This window comes from Suncus etruscus, chromosome 3 (assembly GCF_024139225.1).
Source record: "Suncus etruscus isolate mSunEtr1 chromosome 3, mSunEtr1.pri.cur, whole genome shotgun sequence".
NCBI classification, from domain to species: Eukaryota; Metazoa; Chordata; class Mammalia; order Eulipotyphla; family Soricidae; genus Suncus; species Suncus etruscus.
The window spans coordinates 143,759,390-143,778,893 of record NC_064850.1 but is presented as its reverse complement, the minus strand read 5'-3'; the positions used below and the strand labels follow the sequence as shown (position 1 = coordinate 143,778,893).

Below are 19,504 nucleotides of genomic sequence, written 5' to 3'. Positions count from 1 at the left end.
AACCGCGGTCCGTCCAAGGCTAGCACAGGCAAGGCAGGCGCACCTTACCTTTAGCGCCACCGCCCAGCCCCTCAATAGCTTTTCTTAGGTATTCTTTAAAGCCATGAATTGTGGAAGTTAGTTTTTTAAATTAGTTATCTTGGTATTTAAATGATTCATTTAAAAGAAACCTATACTTCAAGTAAGAACTCATAAATCCTTGGCATGCCATTTGGTCCCCTGAGCTGCCAGGAGTAATTTTTGAGTGCAAAGCCAAGAGTAATCCCTGAGCAGCACTGGGTGTGGCCCCCAAACCAAAAAAAAAAAAAAAAAAAAAAAACCCAAGAAAAACAATTCATGAACATTGTTACTGTTGTCATTTGTTGAAAATAGTTGAAAACTGGACTTACTTTTTTTTTAGTGGTAGTATAAACTGGATCTTTCCCCTTTTTATGCTTTCCTGGATGTGTTCTACCACTAAATTATATTCCTGGTTTTGGATACATTTTCCTCTGCCTTTCATCAACTCATTTGAAGTACTGCACATTTAACAGCATATTATTGGGTGGGCCACCCACAGTTTCTGGGGAGATTGAGGGTGGTGAGGGGCTTTTTATAAACAGGTAGGATTTAAACAACAAGAATTTATTTCTTATAGTTTTGGAGACTGGGATAGATCATAGTGCCAAGGGGGCTAATCTCCAAAATATACAAGGCACTGATAGAAATTTACAAGAAAAAAAAAACATCTAATCCCATCAAAAAATGGGGAGAAGAAATGGACAGATACTTTGACAAAGAAGAAATACAAATGGCCAAAAGACACATGAAAAAATGCTCCACATCACTAATCATCAGGGAGATGCAAATCAAAACAACTATGAGGTACCTCCTCACATCCCAGAGATTGGCACACATCACAAAGAATGAGAACAAGCAGTGTTGGCGGGGATGTGGAGAGAAAGGAACTCTTATCCACTGCTGGTGGGAATGCTGTCTAGTTCAACCTTTATGGAAAGGAATAAGGAGCTTCCTCTAAAAAGTGGAAATCGAGCTCCCATACGACCCAGCTATACCACTCCTGGGAATATACCCTAGGAACACAAAAATACAGTACAAAAATCCCTTTCTTACACCTATATTCATTGCAGCATTATTTACCATAGCAAGACTCTGGAAACAGCCAAGATACCCTTCAACAGATGAATGGCTAAAGAAACTGTGGTACATATACACAATGGAATATTATGCAGCTGTCAGGAGAGATGAAGTCATGAAATTTCCTATACATGGATGTACATGGAATCTATTATGCTGAGTGAAATATGTCAGAGTGAGAAAGACGCAGAGTGGTCTATGGGTTTTAAGAAAAATGAAAGACATTCTTGCAATAATAACTTTCAGACACAAAAGAGAAAAGAGCTGGAAGTTACAGGTCACCTCATGAAGCTCACCACAAACAGGGATGAGTTTAGTTAGAGAAATAACTAAGTTTCGAACTATCCTAATAATGAGAATGTACGAGGGAAATAGAAAGCCTCTCTAGAGTACAGGCGGGGGTTGGGTGGGGAGGAGGAAGATTTGGGACATTGGTGATGAGAATGTTGCAATGGTGATGGGTGATGTTCTTTATATGACTGAAACCCAAACACAATCATGTATGTAATAAATTTGTTTAAATAAAAAAATTAAAAAAAAGAAAGAAACCAGCTTAAGTTCCTGGATAGACTGTCTTCCTGGTTTGCAGCTAGCAACTTAATGAGTCTTATGGGACCAAGGGTTGGCGGCGGGCCATGCGTGTGTGTGCGTGTGCGTGTATGTGTATGTGTGTGTGTGTGTGTGTGTAAGAGTGAGAGAGGTGAGAGAGATTTCTTCCCTCTTCATATTGAGACAAAGAGAGAACTAGCTCTCTATATCTTCCTCTTCATATTCCTAGTATCATTATGCATCAGTGTGAATTTTTGGGAACATATAATAGGAAAGAAAATACTTTTTTTTTTTTTTTTTGGTTTTTGGGTCACACCCGACAGCGCTCAGGGGTTACTCCTGGCTCTATCGCTCCTGGCAGGCACGGGGGACCATATGGGATGTTGGGATTTGAACCACCTACCTTCTGCGTGTAATCTCTCCGGCCCCAGGAAAGAAAATAATTTATCAGTTTACAATCGAAAATATTTGTCTTGTGGAGGATGGAGCAGTAACACAGCGGTTAGGTGTTTGCCTTGCACGTGGCCAACACAGGACGAATCCCGGTTCGAGTCCTGGCATCCCATATGGTTCCCGAGCCTGTCAAGAGCGACTTCTGAGTGCAAAGCCAGGAGTAACTCCTGAGTGCTGCCAGGTGTGACCCCCCCCAAAAAAAAGCCCAACAAAAAACAAAATAAAAGGAAAAAAAAATTTGTCTCCATATATTTTATTTTTTTGTTTTTGGGCCACACCCTGTGATGTTCAGGGGTAACTCCTGCCTATGTGATCTATGGCTTGGGGGACCATATGGGACGCCGGGTATCGAACCAAGGTCTGTTCCAGGTCAGCCGCATGCAAGGCTAAAGTCCTACCGCAGTGCCACCGCTCCGGCCCCTGTCTTCCATATATTGTGAACCTATTTATTATCAGTTGTATCATCTTTTTCCCCATAAACTTGGTAACTTGCTTGCTAATCATTTTCTGAAGTTTATTGTTTATGGGTAAAAAGTTTTTAACACCAGGGATAAGTGCTTAATTTTATTAATACTCTCCATGTTTCCATGAGATTAAACCTACTTATAGTGAATGTCTACTTGAGGAATAGGTTGAAATTTCTCAAATGCATTTCAACTGTTCAGGATCTGAAACATCAGCTTGGGTGTGAAAGGAATGATTTATCATTTCTTTGCATTGAGCCTAGTTTTCATTTAAAAATAAACACATAATCTGGGGCCAGAGAGAGAGCATGAAGGTAAGGCGTTTGCTTTGCATGCAGAAGGACGGTGGTTCGAATCCTGGCATCCCATATGGTCCCCTGAGCCTGCCAGGAGTGATTTCTGAGCGTAGAGCCAGTAGTGGCCCCTGAGCGCTGCCAGGTGTGACCCAACTCGCCCCCCAAATTACATAATCCAAAAAGGCTAGAAAATGGGCAAACTAATTTGACACAAAATCTGACTATATGTGGAATGTTTAGAATATTCTTTCCTATTTAATTGAAAGGCTTTATAAAGTGCTGTATTTGTTTTTGTGTCATACCCAAGCTGGCTCTGTACTTGGGAATTATTCCTGGTGGGCTCTGGGTACCCATGTGGGATGCTGAGGATCTAACTCATCTCAACCTCATGCAAGGCAAGTGCCTCACCGCTATACTGTCTCTGGCTCTCAAATGCTATATTCATAGTTCTTCCCTTACCCCCAGAAAGTAACATTCAAGTAAATGATACTTAAAATTAATGTGAGTGTATATCCTGTTTTTATAGGCATCAAACATGATGGAACCATGTGTGATACCTGCCGCCAGCAACCGATCATTGGCATTCGTTGGAAATGTGCAGAGTGTACAAATTATGATTTGTGCACAGTTTGTTATCATGGAGATAAACATCACTTAAGGCATCGCTTTTACCGAATTACTACACCAGGAAGTGAGCGGTAAGAGATATAATTTTTTTCTTTACTCACAATTTCTTGTTTGTGTTCAATTTTTTTAATACTAATTAATCCTAAAAATGGGATACTGGGAATTGAACCCAAGTTCGTCGCCAGGAGTGATTTCTGAGTGCAGAGCTAGGAGTAGCCCCTGCGCGCCACTGACTGTGACCTAAAAACCAAAAAAAAAAAAAAATTATTTGATGAACTGATTATTGATGTTTTAGATTGTATGTTGAAATAAATATTAAGTATTTAGGAGCAAAGAGAAAGGAATATTAATTGGAAATGGATACAGAAATTTAGATCATTTGAGTCTTCTCACATAGATATGAATAGTGGATGGTAACAAGAATCTAGGCAGTAAAAGTATTAAAAAAGTGGGCTTTGGGGTCTCGAGCTATATAGTACAGTGAATAGGGTGTTTGCTTTATGTTTGGAAGACTTGGTTTCGATTCTTGGCATCCCCTATGTTCCCCTGAGCCTGCCAGGTGTGATTCCTGAGCACAGAAGCAGATTCCTGAGCCCTGCTGGATGTGGCCTAAACACAAAAACAAAAAAAATGTGGACTTTGGTATTAACATGTCTTGGTTTATGTGCTGGTCTTGCCACTTACTAATTGAGTAGTTCAAACCAATTACTAATTTGTGTTTTGTTTACCATTCTTAAAGCCAGGACTTAAAGAAGACATCCTAGAAATGCAAGATCGCATGAAAAAGTTAAAACAAAATAATAAACTTAAACTTTATTTTTTTGAGGAGGGGACAACATCTGGTTGTACTCTGGGCTTGCTTGTGGCTCTGTTCTGGGATCAGTACTGGTTGGGCTTGGGGAAACATACATGGTTCCAGTGATGAACCTGGATTGACTGTATGCAAAGCAGGCATACTATCTTCTGGCCCCCTAAACTTTTAAAGTTTAGCTAATGAAAAGGATGAGGAAAAGAGTAAGTAAAAGGGGATAGATAGCTTTGGAGACTCAAGCTGATTTAGGTAGTTGATTACAGTTTCTTTTTCAAGGTTTATAGTTTTCTCTTAAGTATCTGATGTTTTGGAGGCTTAGTGTAGTTTAATTCCAGGCTGCAATGAATGCATTTTACTTGTCATATTCAGTGCTCTAATCTAAAAGTTAATACTTTATAAAAATCACCCATTCATCTAAGCACTGTTAATATTGGGCTTATATTTATTTGTGGCAATCTACCCAAAACTCTGATTTCTAGAATCAGAGACCAGTGTGGTGGTTGTCATAGACAGGGTTTGCACACAGTGGTTGGTGGTAGTTAAAAGCACAAACTTCCATTTTAAAAATTTATTGGGAGGTAAGTACAACATAGTGTCTATAGAGGTTTTGTTTATTTTATTTTTGTGTTTTTGGCCATTGGTTGATGCTCAATGGTTACTCCTGGTTCTGCACTCAAGAATCACTCCTGGCATTGCACTGGGGACCAATTGGGATGCCAGGGATTGAACCCTGTTGGCCACATGCAAGGCAAAATGCCCTACCAGCTGTGCTGTTGCTTCGGCCCCATAAATAAAATTAATAATTAATAAAATTACTGCATGTTTGAAAGTTACTTATAGTGGATTTTGAAAGTCACCATAAAAAACATTTTTTAATTATTTACTTTTCTTTTTGTTTTGCTTTGTTTTGGGGCCATACCTAGTGACGCTCAGGAGTTACTCCTGGCTATGCGCTCAGAAAAGGTTTCTGGCTTGGGAGACCATATGGAATGCTGGAGGATTGAACTGAGGTCCATCCTGGGTCAGCCGCGTGCAAGGCACAAATACCTTACTGATGCGCCACTGCTCCGGCTCCTTACTTTTTATTTTTCGGGCCACACCCGTTTGATGCTCAGGGGTTACTCCTGGCTAAGTGCTCAGAAATGGTCCCTGGTTTGGGGGGGACCATATGGGACGCCAGGGGATCGAACCTGTCTTTCCTTGGCTAGTGCTTGTAAGACAGACACCTTACCTCTAGCGCCACCTCACTCCCCCCCACCCCCACAGGCTCCTTACTTTTATTTATTTTTGGGTTTTGGCATCACACCTGGTGATACTTAGGGTTAACTCCTGGTTCTGCTCTCAGGAATTACTCTGGGTGGTGCTTTGATGGCCATGAGGGATACTCGGGATTGAACCTGGGTTGGCTGCATGCAAGACAAGCATCCTACCTGCTATATATATCTCCAGCCCAAGGGGGAAAATTATTTTTGGACCACACCTGGCAGTACTTGGTGCTTACTCCTGCCTTTGTGCTCAGGGATTGAATTTGGGTGACCACATGTAAGTCAAGTGATGCCTGCTGTGCTATTGCTTCAGCCCCTATAAAAAAAGTTTTTAACAGCAATTAAGATTGATAGATGATTTAATAGATGTATTGTGATGGTAATTTCCCACTATATATAAATAACAAATCATTACGCTAATTTTATGTTAATAATTTCAAATAAAAAATTTACTGCTGCTTATTTTTATATAATTTTATAAATAAATTATTTTTAGGGTTTTGTTAGAGTCTCGTAGAAAATCTAAGAAGATTACAGCCAGAGGGATCTTTGCAGGTGCCAGAGTGGTACGAGGAGTGGACTGGCAGTGGGAAGATCAGGATGGAGGAAATGGGCGTAGAGGAAAGGTAATTTTTATCTTTTCTTTTCCCCAATTTGAAAACAGTTTATTAACTGACCAGATTACAAAAACAAAAATATGTTAGGTACTAACATATGTTCATCCATTGAATCAGCTGGTTGATCTAGACTTTTCTGTTGCCAGAATCTCCATCTTCTACAAAATAGGTGGTCTTTTTCTTTATCCTTCCCTGGGGAAGAAGATAATTTAAAGGGCCAGAGGAAATTGCCTCTTTGAAGTATTTTCCAACAGTATAAATCGCATTAATCAGATCTTCCAGTTAATGCAGTATTTATCAAGATTGTACAGTCAGTGCATCTGTTAAGGCAAGTCATTACTTGGTGGAGTTTTCTATAACCATGCATTCAGAGAAATTCATTTACTGACATGGGATTTGGGCACCCTCCCCACCCCCATACTATATAGGACTTAGCATGTTATTTCAAGCTTTGTAGAGTCGTAACAAAGGGGTCTTTGAAGATCTGGTAGCACCTTTTAATTCCTTGGAGCTTACACTATTGATACCTCTGGTCCTGATGACAAAAGCCAGTTTGGGTTAACAGGAATTGTAAAAGTTACCACCTTTCCCTTCTATCCTAGCTATACAAATCTCTGTCGTATACATCTGCCTACACTTCTATTTTTTGGTTTTTCAGCCACACCCAGTGATGCTCATGGGTTATTCCTGGCTATGTGCTCAGAAATTGCTCCTGGCTTGAGGGACCATATGCGATGCCGGGGTCCATTCTAGGCTAGCACGCGCAAGGCAGACACCTTACTGCTTGTGCCATTGCTTCGGCCCCTCTGTCTATACTTCTTATGATAATGCTTAGCTTTTTTGTAGATCAGTTTCCTCCTAGATCAGATGCCTTTTGAACCATCTTTTGGGCAAACTTATTTTTTGAGCACTTCATCTTCAGCTCTGCAAATTCTTTTGCTTTTTCGTCAGAATTTCTGGCACATTAGGAAGCTTTTTCTCTTGAGTTGCTGCTGTTGGCTTAGCAGGAAGCTTCTTTTTCTTTTGCACCCTCCATGATTTTAGTCAGAAAAAGCAGTACTTTTTTTCTTAATACATCTTAGTTTAAAATTTCTTATATTCAGAATATTATTACCTTTTTTTTTCTTTGATTTTGGGCCACACCCTGCAGTGCTCTAGTGTTACTCCTGGCTATGTGTTCAGAGATTGCTCCTGTCTTAGGGGACCATATGGGATGCCGGGGATTGAAACCAGGTCTGTCTTGGGTCAGTCACGTGCAAGGCAAATGCTCTATCACTGTGCTATCGCTCCGGCCCCTATTATTATTCTTTTTTTTTTTTTTTTTTTTTTGGTTTTTGGGCCACACCCGGTGACGCTCAGGGGTTACTCCTGGCTATGCGCTCAGAAGTCGCTCCTGGCTTGGGGGACCATATGGGACGCCGGGGGATCGAACCGCGGTCCGTCTCCTAGGCTAGCGCAGGTAAGGCAGGCACCTTACCTCGAGCGCCACCGCCCGGCCCCTATTATTCTTATAGTTAAAATTTCTCCCCATTTTCCTGGTATTAGTAACAAAATTTAAAATCTTTATTTTGGGCTAGAGAGTGAGTAGAGTGGGTAAGATACTTGCTTTGCATGAATGAGCTTTTATCAGGACTGATCCCTGAGTGAAGAGCCAGGGAGCATATTTTGGGTCCTCAAATAAAAATAGCACATTTTTTAGAAGAAAAAGAATTTTTTTTTGTTTATTTTTTGTTTAGGGACATATTCAGCAGTGTTCAGAGTTTATTCGTGGCTCTGTGCTCAGGAAACACTCCTAGTGGGTGGGGTTCAGTGAACCCTGTGTGGTCTGAGGATTGAATCTGAGTTAGTTTTTTGCAAGGCTTTTTTTGCTATATTTTTCCAGTCCCTACTCTTGTTCTTTTGTGTATATTTGAATTTCTTGAGAAGGTTGTAGAAGAAGGTGTCATTGACCTTTCTAACCTCACCTTTTCTAACCTTTCTTCTCCACCACTTATCTTTTTGTGAACTTGTTTTTTTGTTGTTGCCTGGAATATCCCTCCCTCCCTCCCTCCCTCCCTGCCTCCCTCCCTCCCTCCCTCCTTCTCTCCCTCGCTCCCTCTCTACCTCCCTCCCTTCCTCCCTCTCTACCTCCCTCCTTCCCTCCTTCTCTCCCTCCCTCCCTCCCTCCCTCCCTCCCTCCCTCCCTCCCTCCTTCTCTCCCTCCCTCCCTCCTTCTCTCCTTCCCTCCCTCCTTCTCTCCTTCCCTCCCTCCCTCCTTCTCTCCCTCCCTCTCTACCTCCCTCACTCCCTCCTTCTCTCCCTCCTTCCGATCCTTCCTTCCTTCCTTCCTTCCTTCCTTCCTTCCTTCCTTCCTTCCTTCCTTCCTTCCTTCCTTCCTTCCTTCCTTCCTTCCTTCCTTCCTTCCTTCCTTCCTTCCTTCCTTCCTTCCTTCCTTCCTTCCCTCCCTCCCTCCCTCCCTCCCTCCCTCCCTCCTTCCCTCCGACCCTTCCCTCCTCCCCTCCTTCCTTCCCTCCTCCCCTCCTTCCTTCACTCGTTCCCTCCCTCCCACCCTCCCTCCGTTTTCGTTTGTTTTGTGACCACACCCACCCGGTGACGCTCAGGGGTACACTCAGAAATTGCTGTACAGTGTACACTGGCTGTACACTCAGAAATTGCTCCTGGCTTGGGGGACCATATAGGACACTGGGGTTTCGAACTGCGGTCTGTCCTAGGCTAGCATGTGCACGGCAGACACTTTATGACTTGTGCCACCACTCCCGCCCCTCTTTCATTTTTTTTTTTTTTTTGGTTTGTTTTTGGGCCACACCTGGCAGCACTCAGGGGTTACTCCTGGCCCTGCATTTAGAAATCGTCCCTGACAGGCATGGGGGAATCATATGGGATGCCGGGAATCAAACCCAGGTCCATACTGGGTTGGCCTCATGCAAGGCAAATGCCCTACCTCTCTGCTATCTCTCTGGCCCCATGACATTCTTTTTTTTTTTAAACTATGCTGTTGTGTCAGTTCTTTTTTATTTTTATTTTTTGGTTTTTGGGTTACACCCAGCAGCCACTCGGGTTACTTCTGGCTCTACGCTCAAGGTTCGGGGGACCATATAGGATGACGGGATTAAAACCACCGACCTTCAGCATGGAAGGCAAATGTCCTGTCTCCATGCTATCTCTCCGGCCCCTGTGTCAGTTCTTTCTAACCTGTATGTCACATTCTTTTTTTTTTTTTTTTTTGGTGATAGAGTCAAACCTGATGCCTCACATATGCAAGGCAAGTGATGTAGTGCTACATTCACAGTTCCTCTTTTTTTCATTGAATCACTGTGAGATCCAGTTACAAAGTTGTTTATGATTTTCAGATGAACAATATTTGAATACCCATTCATTTAGTGTATACTCCTAACCAGTTTCCCTACTCCTGCCCCTCAGCCTGTCTCGATGGCAGATATTTTCTTTTTTCTTTTTAGGCACAGTTATTTGCAATACTTTTACTGAAAGGGTAACATGCTTATCACTTTTCCTTCCTTAATACCCATTTCTTGTCCAGGGTGATCATTTTCCACTATCTTTGTCATAGTGGTACCTTCTCTGTTCTAACTGTACTCCACACTTGGGGCAAGCTTCCTACTTAAACTAAGTACCAGACTTTCTGATTCTCATTTCGGTTGTCTTTGGGTATTATTCTCCTACTTTTTTTTTTTTTAATCTTGCAAATGAGGGCCATCATTGTATCTATCCCTCTCCTTCTGACTCATTTCACTCTGTATGTTACTCTCCATATTTATATATCAGCAAATTTTATGACTTTATTTTTTTCTAATAGATGTGGAGTATTCCATTGTATAGATGCAATTTAGCTTCTTTTTTTTTTTTTGGGCCACACGCGGCTAGTCTCAGGGGTTCCTCCTGGCTCTCTGCTCAGAAATAGCTCCTGGCAGGCACGGGGGACCATATGGGACACCGGGATTCGAACTAACCACCTTTGGTCCTGAATCAGCTGCTTGCAAGGCAAATGCCGCTGTGCTATCTCTGTGGCCCACACTATAGCTTCTTTATTTGCATTTGTTTTTGGGCACTTAGATTGTTTCAGGATTTACCTATTGTGAATAGTGCTGCAGTGAGCATAGGAGTACAGATACCTTTTGTACTATTTGACTTTTGGGCCCCAAGGGTATGGAAACTCAATTCTTAGTTTTATTTTAGGAAACTAGGATATTGTTTTTCGTATTGTTTTCTTTCATATTGTTTATTGTTCATATTGTTTTCCAAAAGGGCTGGACCAACCCAACATTCCCATCAGCAGTGAACGGAGGTCCCTTTCTCCCATTTCTGTACCAACACTGATTGTTTTTGTTCTTTGTAATGAGTTCTGGTTTCTCTTGTGTTAGGTCTTGGTATCTCATTATTGTTTTGATTTGTATTTTCCTGATAATTAATGGTACAGAGTTTCTTCATATACCCTTTGGCCACTTGGATTTCTTATTTTTTTTATTAGGGGGTTACGGGAGGAGCCACACCAGTGATGCTCAGAGGTTACTGCTGATCGGCACTTAGGAATTACTCCTGATGGTGCTTGGGAGAACCATGGGATGCTGAGGATTAACCCTTGGCTGACTTCATGCAAGGCAACTGCCGTAGCCACTGTACTATCTCACCAACCTCAAATTGGATTTCTTCCTTGGATTTCTTAGAGGAAGCTTCTGTTCATATCTTCTCCCGTGTTTTGATGGAATTCCATAGATCTTGACTTTTTTGGTTTTTGGGCCACACCTGGCGGTGCTCAGGGGTTACTCTTGGCTGTCTGCTCAGAAATAGCTCCTGGCAGGCACGGGGGACCATATGGGACACCGGGATTCGAACCAAACACCTTTGGTCCTGGGACGGCTGCTTGCAAGGCAAACACCGCTGTGCTATCTCTCCGGGCCCTGGGCCCAGATCTTGACTTTTTAATTTGTTTAGTTTTGGCCACACTTGGTACCCAGGGCTTATTACAGGCTCTGTGTGCAGGAATCATTTCAGGCAGGACTTGGAGGCAGGGGACCATTTGTGAGACTAGAGATTGAACCCAGATAACTTTGTGCAAGGTAAGCACCTAACCTGATGTGTTTTCTTTTTTCTTTTTTCTTTTTTTTTTTTTTTGGCCCACACCCGGTGACACTCAGGGATTACTCCTGGCCATGTGCTCAGAAATTGCTTGGGGGATCATATGAGACACCGGGGATCGAACCGTGGTCTGTCCTAGGTTAGCGTGTGCAAGGCAAACACCCTACTGCTTGTGCCACCACTCCAGCTCCACTTCCTAACTGGCTCTCTTTTTTTTCTCCCCCCCCCCCCCAATTGGCTCTATTCTTGATTTTCTTGCTGTTAATATTTTATTTGCATTTGTTTGTTTTTATCTCTTTTATTTTTATTTTTTAGAGCTCTAAAAATGTGGGGCTGATGGTTTAGTGCTTGGTCCTGGTAATCCCACAATTGTGGGTTAACAGGATCACATGTGGATATTGTTGTGAGTGGTGTGCCAGGTGATGCCAGGGATCACACTCAGGGTCATCCAGATGTTGAACATGTATTCATTCACTTCTGGCTCTGTGCTCATTCCAGGTTGTGCTTAGGGGACAATATAAGGAATCAAGTCCTCATTGGTTGCATGTAAGGCAAGCACATTTACCCACTGTATTATTTCTTTGACTTCAAGAGTATATAGTATAAAAAGTGTAAAAATTAGAATGGAAAGATTTAAAAATTTGCATTTAATTCTGTACTTGCTTTTGGGCTACACTGGCAGTATTTAGCCCTTTACTCCAGGCTCTACTCAGGGATTACTTCTGGCAGTGGTTCCCTGAACCTGGTTTGGCTGTATGCGAGGGAGTTGCTTTACTCATTGTACCACCACTCTGGTCCCAATTACATATTTTCTGATGATGTCACTAATCGTACGGTCTCCCAATTTAAAATTTCTATAGTACTTTGGGGCCAGAGAAAAAGTCAGTGTGTAGGTGATTGCTTTACATGTGGCTAACCTGGTGTGGGAGTTTACCTCCCGAGACCTGGAGGTGACCTCTGAATGAGGGACATGGACAGTCACTGTGGTTCAGTTGACAAACTATTAGTGGCCCAGATTATTCTATGTATGACAGAATTCTTGCCTAGATTTAGAATGCTGTCATCTTGCTGGGAACATCTTAAATTGTTCCAAGCAATTAGCAGGGTCACCTGACTTAAAATGAAATACGGTAAGAACAAAGTATATTTGGTAGATTAGGTAGGAAGGGAAATGGGAACAGCCTTGGAGGGTGTAGTCTCTCAGGCTTCAGCAGGAATGTTATGACAAAACCCTCCTCATCTTATGGTGAACTTCTTCCCTTTGGTAGTGTTCCTCACCTCCCTCTTACGGCTATGCTCCCACAATTGATCCTGGCACCAACCACATACAGCCCTCTGAACACCACCCTTAGAGTGATCCCTGAGGTCAGAGCTAGAAGTCAACTGTGAGCACCACTGGGTGTGGTACAGAAAATACAGAAAAAATTTTTTTTCTGTAGTAGTTTTAGAAATTTTCTGATTTATGATAAATTGTTTACTTATTTTTGGTTAATTTTGTTCTTTAGTCACACCTGGCACCGCTCAGGGGTTACTCCTATCTCTGCGCTCACATATCAGCTCCTGGCAGGATTGGGGGACCATAATGGATGCTGGGAATCAAACCTAGGTTTGTCCTAGGTTGCCACGTGCAAAGCAAATGCCCTATTGCTGTGCTATTGCTCCAGCCCCATGATTTATAACTTTATTTTGGGGTCATACCCAGTGGCACTCACAGTTATTCCCGGCTCTGTGCTCAGAAATCGCTCCTGGCAGACATAGTGGACCATATGGGGTGCCGGGATTCAAACCACCATCTATCCTGGATCAGCTGCTTGCAAGGCAAATGCTCTATTGCTGTGCTATCTCTCTGGCTCCTGATAACTTATTTTTATAATTCGTTTAATATTGGAAGTGATAGATTTGGCAAGTGCATTTTTTCATTTTTTTTCTCTTTATATTGTTGGGTCAGCCATATGCAAGTCAAGTATGTTACATGCTATATACTCTGACTCCTTATGTTAATTTTTATACAGTATATTAAGCAACTTTAAAATGTCATTTAAGTTCTATATATTTTGATTTTTGGGCCACACACAATTATGCTTATGGATTATTCCTGGATCTGCACTCAGGGTTCTCTCCTAGAGGTGCTTGGGTGGACCATATGGAGTCAAATCTGGGTTAATTATGTAATTAATTTATGTAAGATAAATGTCCTATCCACTGTCATTGATCCCATTATTTACTTTTTTTTTTTTTTTTTTTGTTTTTGGGCCACACCTGGCGGTGCTCAGGGGTTACTCCTGGCTGTCTGCTCAGAAATAGCTCCTGGCAGGCACGGGGGACCATGTGGGACACCGGGATTCGAACCAACCACCTTTGGTCCTGGATCAGCTGCTTGCAAGGCAAACTCCGCTGTGCTATCTCTCCGGGCCCTTTTTTGTTGTTTTTTTGGGTCACACCTGGCTGTGCTCAGGGATTACTCCTGGCTCTATGCTCAGAAGTCGCTCCTGGCAGCCTCAGGGGACCATATGGGATGCCGGAATTCGAACCACCGACCTTCTGCATGCAAGGCAAACTCTTTACCTCCATGCTATCTCTTCGGCCCCATTATTTACTTTTTTTTTTTTTTTTTTTTTTTTTGGTTTTTGGGCCACACCTGGTAATGCTCAGGGGTTACTCCTGGCTATGCGCTCAGAAGTCGCTCCTGGCTTGGGGGACCATATGGGACGCCGGGGGATCGAACCGCGGTCCGTCTCCTAGGCTAGCGCAGGTAAAGCAGGCACCTTACCTCCAGAGCCACCGCCCGGCCCCCCATTATTTACTTTTTAATTGTTATGGGGATTATGGTATGCTGGCACAATACCTTGTGCCGGAGATTTTATGGTTCTGGGAGATCTAACTTAGTGCCTTGCATGTGCAAGGTATGTGTTTTACCACTTGAACAAGATAACTAGATAACTAGTTATTTTTTTTTTTTTTTCTTTTTTTGATTTTTGGCTCACACCCAGCGCTTGAGTTACTCCTGGCTCTGCGCTCTGAAATTGCTCCTGGCAGACTCAGGGACCATATGGGATGCTGGGGATCGAACATAGGTTGTCTGCATGCAAGGCAAATGCCCTACTGCTATGCTATCACTCCATCCCCTACTAGTTCTTGAAATAATTTGTGGTGGCCCTCCCTTCAGTGTGAGGAATTGTGGGGACCATTTCCAGTGATACGAGGCTTATCTGCAAGAATCTGATGGATGGGTGGTATTGTTTTTGATACCAGTGGTGCTGTGGCTCACTGGGCTATATCTGGCAGTGGTCAGAGGGTCAGGTGATAACTGGGGCATGAGCTCTATAGCTCTTTGATAAGTCTTCCTGATCCACATGAAATTTTTTTTTTCAGGTTTAAATAAAAGGACAAATCTCACTGTTTCTCTTAAAATATTTTCTCATAATTTTTTGTAGGTAACAGAAATCCAAGACTGGAGTGCATCAAGCCCACATAGTGCAGCATATGTGCTCTGGGATAATGGAGCTAAGAATCTTTACAGAGTTGGCTTTGAGGGAATGGTAAGTAGCAACAACACTAAGGGTAAAAATATCATCTGCATGAAGAAAGGGAAATAAAAATAGCCTATATTTTTTTTCTTTTGTCATCTCTCAGAATACAAATACCTGAAATGCTTAATATGCAATGGAAAGGAAAGTCTGTAAAATAGAATTAAGTTGTACATTTTACTGTATTTGTTATGAGTTTACTCTTAGTTAATGTTGGATTTAATGTTTTTTTTTTAGACCATTCTGGCTGTGCTTAGTGCTTACTTCTGGCTCTGTGCTCTCTCTTGAAGAGACTCAGGGGACCATATGTAGTATTAAGGATTGATTGTGTCCTACCTGTTCTGCTGTTCCTCTGGTCCCAGCTTGCTTTGTAGGTTTATTTTTGGACCTCACCTGGCAACAATGTTCATGGGCTACTCTTGGCTCTGTGCCCAGGGATCACACATGATGGGGCTTGGGGACTATAATGCTAGGATTCAACTGTGGTTGGCTTAATATAAGGCAAGTGCTTTAACTTTTGTACTCTCTCTGGTCCCTAATATTTGGGTATCTTACAATATATTGGATTTATAGAGATCTGAATCCTTAGAAATGTAAGTTGATGACTTAAATTTACTAAAACTCTGACAAGAAATTTGAATCATCTTGGGGTTGGAGAGAAACAGTACAGTGGATTGGGCACTTGCCTTGCAAGTACCCAAAGTGGATATGATTCCTGACATCCCATATCCCCTGAGCACTGCCAGGAGTGATTCCTGAGCACACAACAGGAATAACCCTTGAACATTGCTGGGTTTGGTCCCCGCCCCCAAAAGGCAAAACAATAAAAGTAAATTAAACATTGAGTCATCCATAATTTAAGGCCATTTCTTGGCATGGACATGGAGAATAGGACTGTTTTCAAATGTGTACTTGTTGTCTAGCTGTATTTTAGCTGATAAAATTATAAATTACAATTTTATAATGAAAAGCATTAAGAGAAAAATAGGTCCCTGGGGTCCCAAGCAATAGCACAGCGGGTAGGGAATTTGCCTTGCATGCAGCTGACCCTGGGTTTGATTGATCTCCAACATCACATATGGTCCCTGAGCCTCCTAAGAGTAATTTTTGAGTATAGAACCAGGAGTTAGGAGTAACCTCTGAATTTTTAGAGGTTTTAGGTATGGCCTAAAACCCCAAAACTGAACTAAAACAAAACAGCAAAAGCTCTCTCAATGATCCAAGAGAGTACACATGGCTGATCCAGATTCATTCCCTGGCATCCTATATGGTCTCTCCAAGTACTAACAAGAGTGATTCCTGAGTGCAGAGCCAGGAGTAAACCCTGAGTGACCAAAAATCACCAAACCTCCCTATATTCTTATGGCATGGTAATTAAAAAATGATTGACCTCGAAATAGTTTAACTTCAGTGCTTAGGAAAATAATGATAATGTATTTAGTGGTTTATCATATCTTTTTATATTTCTTGGATTGTTCAAATGCTATCCTCAGCAATTTAATTTATATAGTGTTGAATTAATTATTAAATATTGAGTCCTTGATGTGATAGGTGATGGTGAATAGATTGTGAGGCCTTTCTCGGCCAGCCCAGATGCCTGCAGCTTCTTTGGCCTGGTGGGTCTGAGGATTCAGGATAATGGTGAGGAAATGATTCACAAGCAGTCAGTAGATTTTAGGAGACAAGCAGCTTTATTATAAGGCCATAGCCACCATGTGTGGCTTAGTTCTAAGTTAACCTTTTAAGCAGCCTCCTTTAGCTGCCTGTGTCTATCCTATCTCTATCATCTCTCCATCCTGCCTCCTCCTCCTGAGGCTTCCTGCTGAATCTCTCTCTTACCTCTGAGGCAGCTCCTTTATTAGCAACCACAGACCCCTCCCATCCAGGGAAGATAGCCAGGAAGTTGGGGGAAGGGGTTACATATAGTATAATTAAAAATTACATGAAAGTCAGGTTTTTGGACTTATTTGGTTTAAGGTGGACCATAGCCATTGGTGCTCTCAGGGCTTACTTCTGGTTCTATATTCAGGAATCGCTACTGGCAGGCTTGGGGTACCACCCTATGAGATACCGGGGATTGAACTCAGATCAGCTGTGTGAAGGCAACCACCTTATGCACTGGATTATCAATCTGGTCCTTTGGTTACTGTGTCTTTGGCCCTCTGTTTATGTTTTTTTTTTTTTTGGCCACATCTGGTGATACTTAGAAATTACTCCTGGCTATGCACTCAGAAATCGCTCCTGACTAGGGGGACCATACGGCATGTAGGGATGATGGGGCAGTGTGCAAGGCAAATGCCCTACCACTGTGCTATCGCTCTGGCCCCATGTTTATGTTTTTTTTTTTTCTGAGCATAGAGCCAAGAGTAATGCCTGAGTGCTGCCAGGTGTGACACCTGGCAGCACTCAGGCATTACTCTTGGCTCTATGCTCAGAAATTGCTCTGGCAGGCTTGGGGGACCATATGGGATACCAGAATTCGAACCACTGTCCTTCTGCATGCAAGGCAAATGCCTTACCTCCGTGCTATCTCTCCGGCTCCATGTTTATGGTTTTGATGTATGTAATTACTGCATTTTTACCACCAGCAAAGCACCTGATATCCTTTACCACTGTCTTTATTTCATTTATGTTCATCTCTTCCATCCATCCTCTCCTCCTGATAACTTTGTTGTTTTGTTTGGGTCCACACCTTAGTAGTCAGGCTTACTCCTGACTACTCTCAGAGAACTCTATGGGATACAGGGATTGAATTTGGTTTGGATATGTACAGCGTAAGCACCCTACCTACTCTGTCCCAGATAATTTCAGTTTTGTAATCAAAGAATTTATCATCATTGATTATCATCTACTCCTTTATTTATAGATGAATGATATAATTCTTATTTGTCCTTTCCTGAGTTAAAGCAGGAGTGGGACCAGCTGGGAAGTTGATCCATGAAAGTCATGAGGATCATGAGGTCCTGCTTTAGTATATGAGGGTAGACATACAGTTTTCTTTTTTACTGCCTACAGCCCTTCTGCTTGTATAGTCTGGACTGTAAATGATGTTATAAATAGCCCTTGGCAGGAAAAAAGTTTTCCCAATCCTGTGAGTTTAAAATGAACACTTGCATGTTTTTGGTATTGAGCCATACTGAAGTTTTCATGGATGGTTTTTCTGGTTTCTTTTCTGCTTAGTCTGATCTAAAGTGTGTCCAGGACGCCAAAGGAGGTTCTTTCTACAGAGATCACTGCCCTGTGTTAGGTAAGTTAACAGAATATAGATAATTACTAAATAGTAGGTCAGAGTTCATAAAAATCAGAAAAATGTTTAAACTAGTCGTAAATGTTTCTTTAAAGTATTTTTGGTTTTAAAATTTTTCTTTTTAAGTGACTTTGGCTCTGAAAGAGTTGTCTTGGCTTGCTTACCTTTTTTTTTTTTTGGTCTTAGTTTTTGGGTCACACCCGGCAGCACTCAGGGGCTACCCCTGGCTCCATGCTCAGAAATCGCTCCTGGCAGGCTCGGGGGACCATATGGGATGCTGGGATTCGAACCACCATCTTTCTGCATGGAAGGCAAATGCCCTACCTCCATGTCATCTCTCCCGCCCCTTGCTTGCCTTTTTTAAGCCTGTGTTTCACTTAAACATATCTGTCTTTCTCTGCTGTTTATTCTAAACTGTATTCTCTCTTGAATATATATTTTTCTCCCTTCTCTACCCCTTTCTCTCATATATCTAAGTTATTTTCAATAAAAACTATTTTGTTTCACTTAAGAAGAGTTTTCATGTCTTGAGATTTGGTGTGCTCTTTATGTCATAATTGAAAGTTTGTCTTCTCTTTTGGGTTTTATGTGCTAGAGATCTGTTCTCGGTTCAGTGCATAGAGGTTGCTTCTGGGAGTGTTCAAGGAAACATGTAGTGCTAGGAATTAAACCTGCACTTTTGCTATGCAAGGCATATACACCAGCTCTTTGAGCTATCTTCTCAGCCTTAAACCTTTGTCTTTTAACTTATAGACTTAGATTGTTGAATAATTTTGTTTTATATTATTGTTACAGTTTTTACACTTGAGAATAGTATCTGACATTTTGGTACTCGGTTATCTTTTTATTATATTTATTTATTTGCTTTTTAGGTCACTCCTCAGGGCTTAATCCTGGTCTGTGCCCTGGGATCACTCCTGGCGGGGCTCAGGGGACCCAATGGAGTTTTAGATTAAAACCTGGGTTGAATACTTGCAAAGCAAGGACCCTATGCATTGTATTATCACTCTGGCCAATAAAATGATCTTTTTAATTCAAGAAAAGTTAAAAGATTAAGCTCTAAAATATTAACAGCTCTTTGAATTTATTTTTAATTTTTTATTGAATCTGTGAATACAAAATTACAAAGTAACTTTATGAGTTTTAGGTATACTATGTTTCAGTAATACCAGTTCCTTTATTAGTGTCCACTTCCCTCCACCAGTGTCCCTGGTTTTTCTTCTCTTCTAGCCTATCTCTTGCAGGCACTTTTATCTTCTCACCATTGTCTTAGTATGTAGTATTTTCTTTCTATCACATACTCCAGTGGCAAGCATTCTGCTGAAGACTAGTTCTTTTTTTTTTTTTTTTTTTGACCACACCCAGCCGTGCTCAGGGGTTACTCCTGGCTCTGTACTCAGAAATTACTCCTGGCAAC

General features: G+C 41.8%; 1 protein-coding gene across 1 annotated transcript in view; it reads left to right on the top strand.

Moving 5' to 3' along the window:
- MIB1 (MIB E3 ubiquitin protein ligase 1) overlaps nucleotides 1–19,504 on the top strand; it is a 130,738-nt gene that overhangs the window by 17,642 nt on the left and 93,592 nt on the right. Inside the window, exons 2-5 of the mRNA XM_049769999.1 lie at nucleotides 3,426–3,597; nucleotides 6,099–6,228; nucleotides 14,748–14,852; nucleotides 18,021–18,087. Coding sequence (XP_049625956.1) covers nucleotides 3,426–3,597; nucleotides 6,099–6,228; nucleotides 14,748–14,852; nucleotides 18,021–18,087 — 474 coding nt within the window. The remainder of the gene's footprint in view (nucleotides 1–3,425; nucleotides 3,598–6,098; nucleotides 6,229–14,747; nucleotides 14,853–18,020; nucleotides 18,088–19,504) is intronic.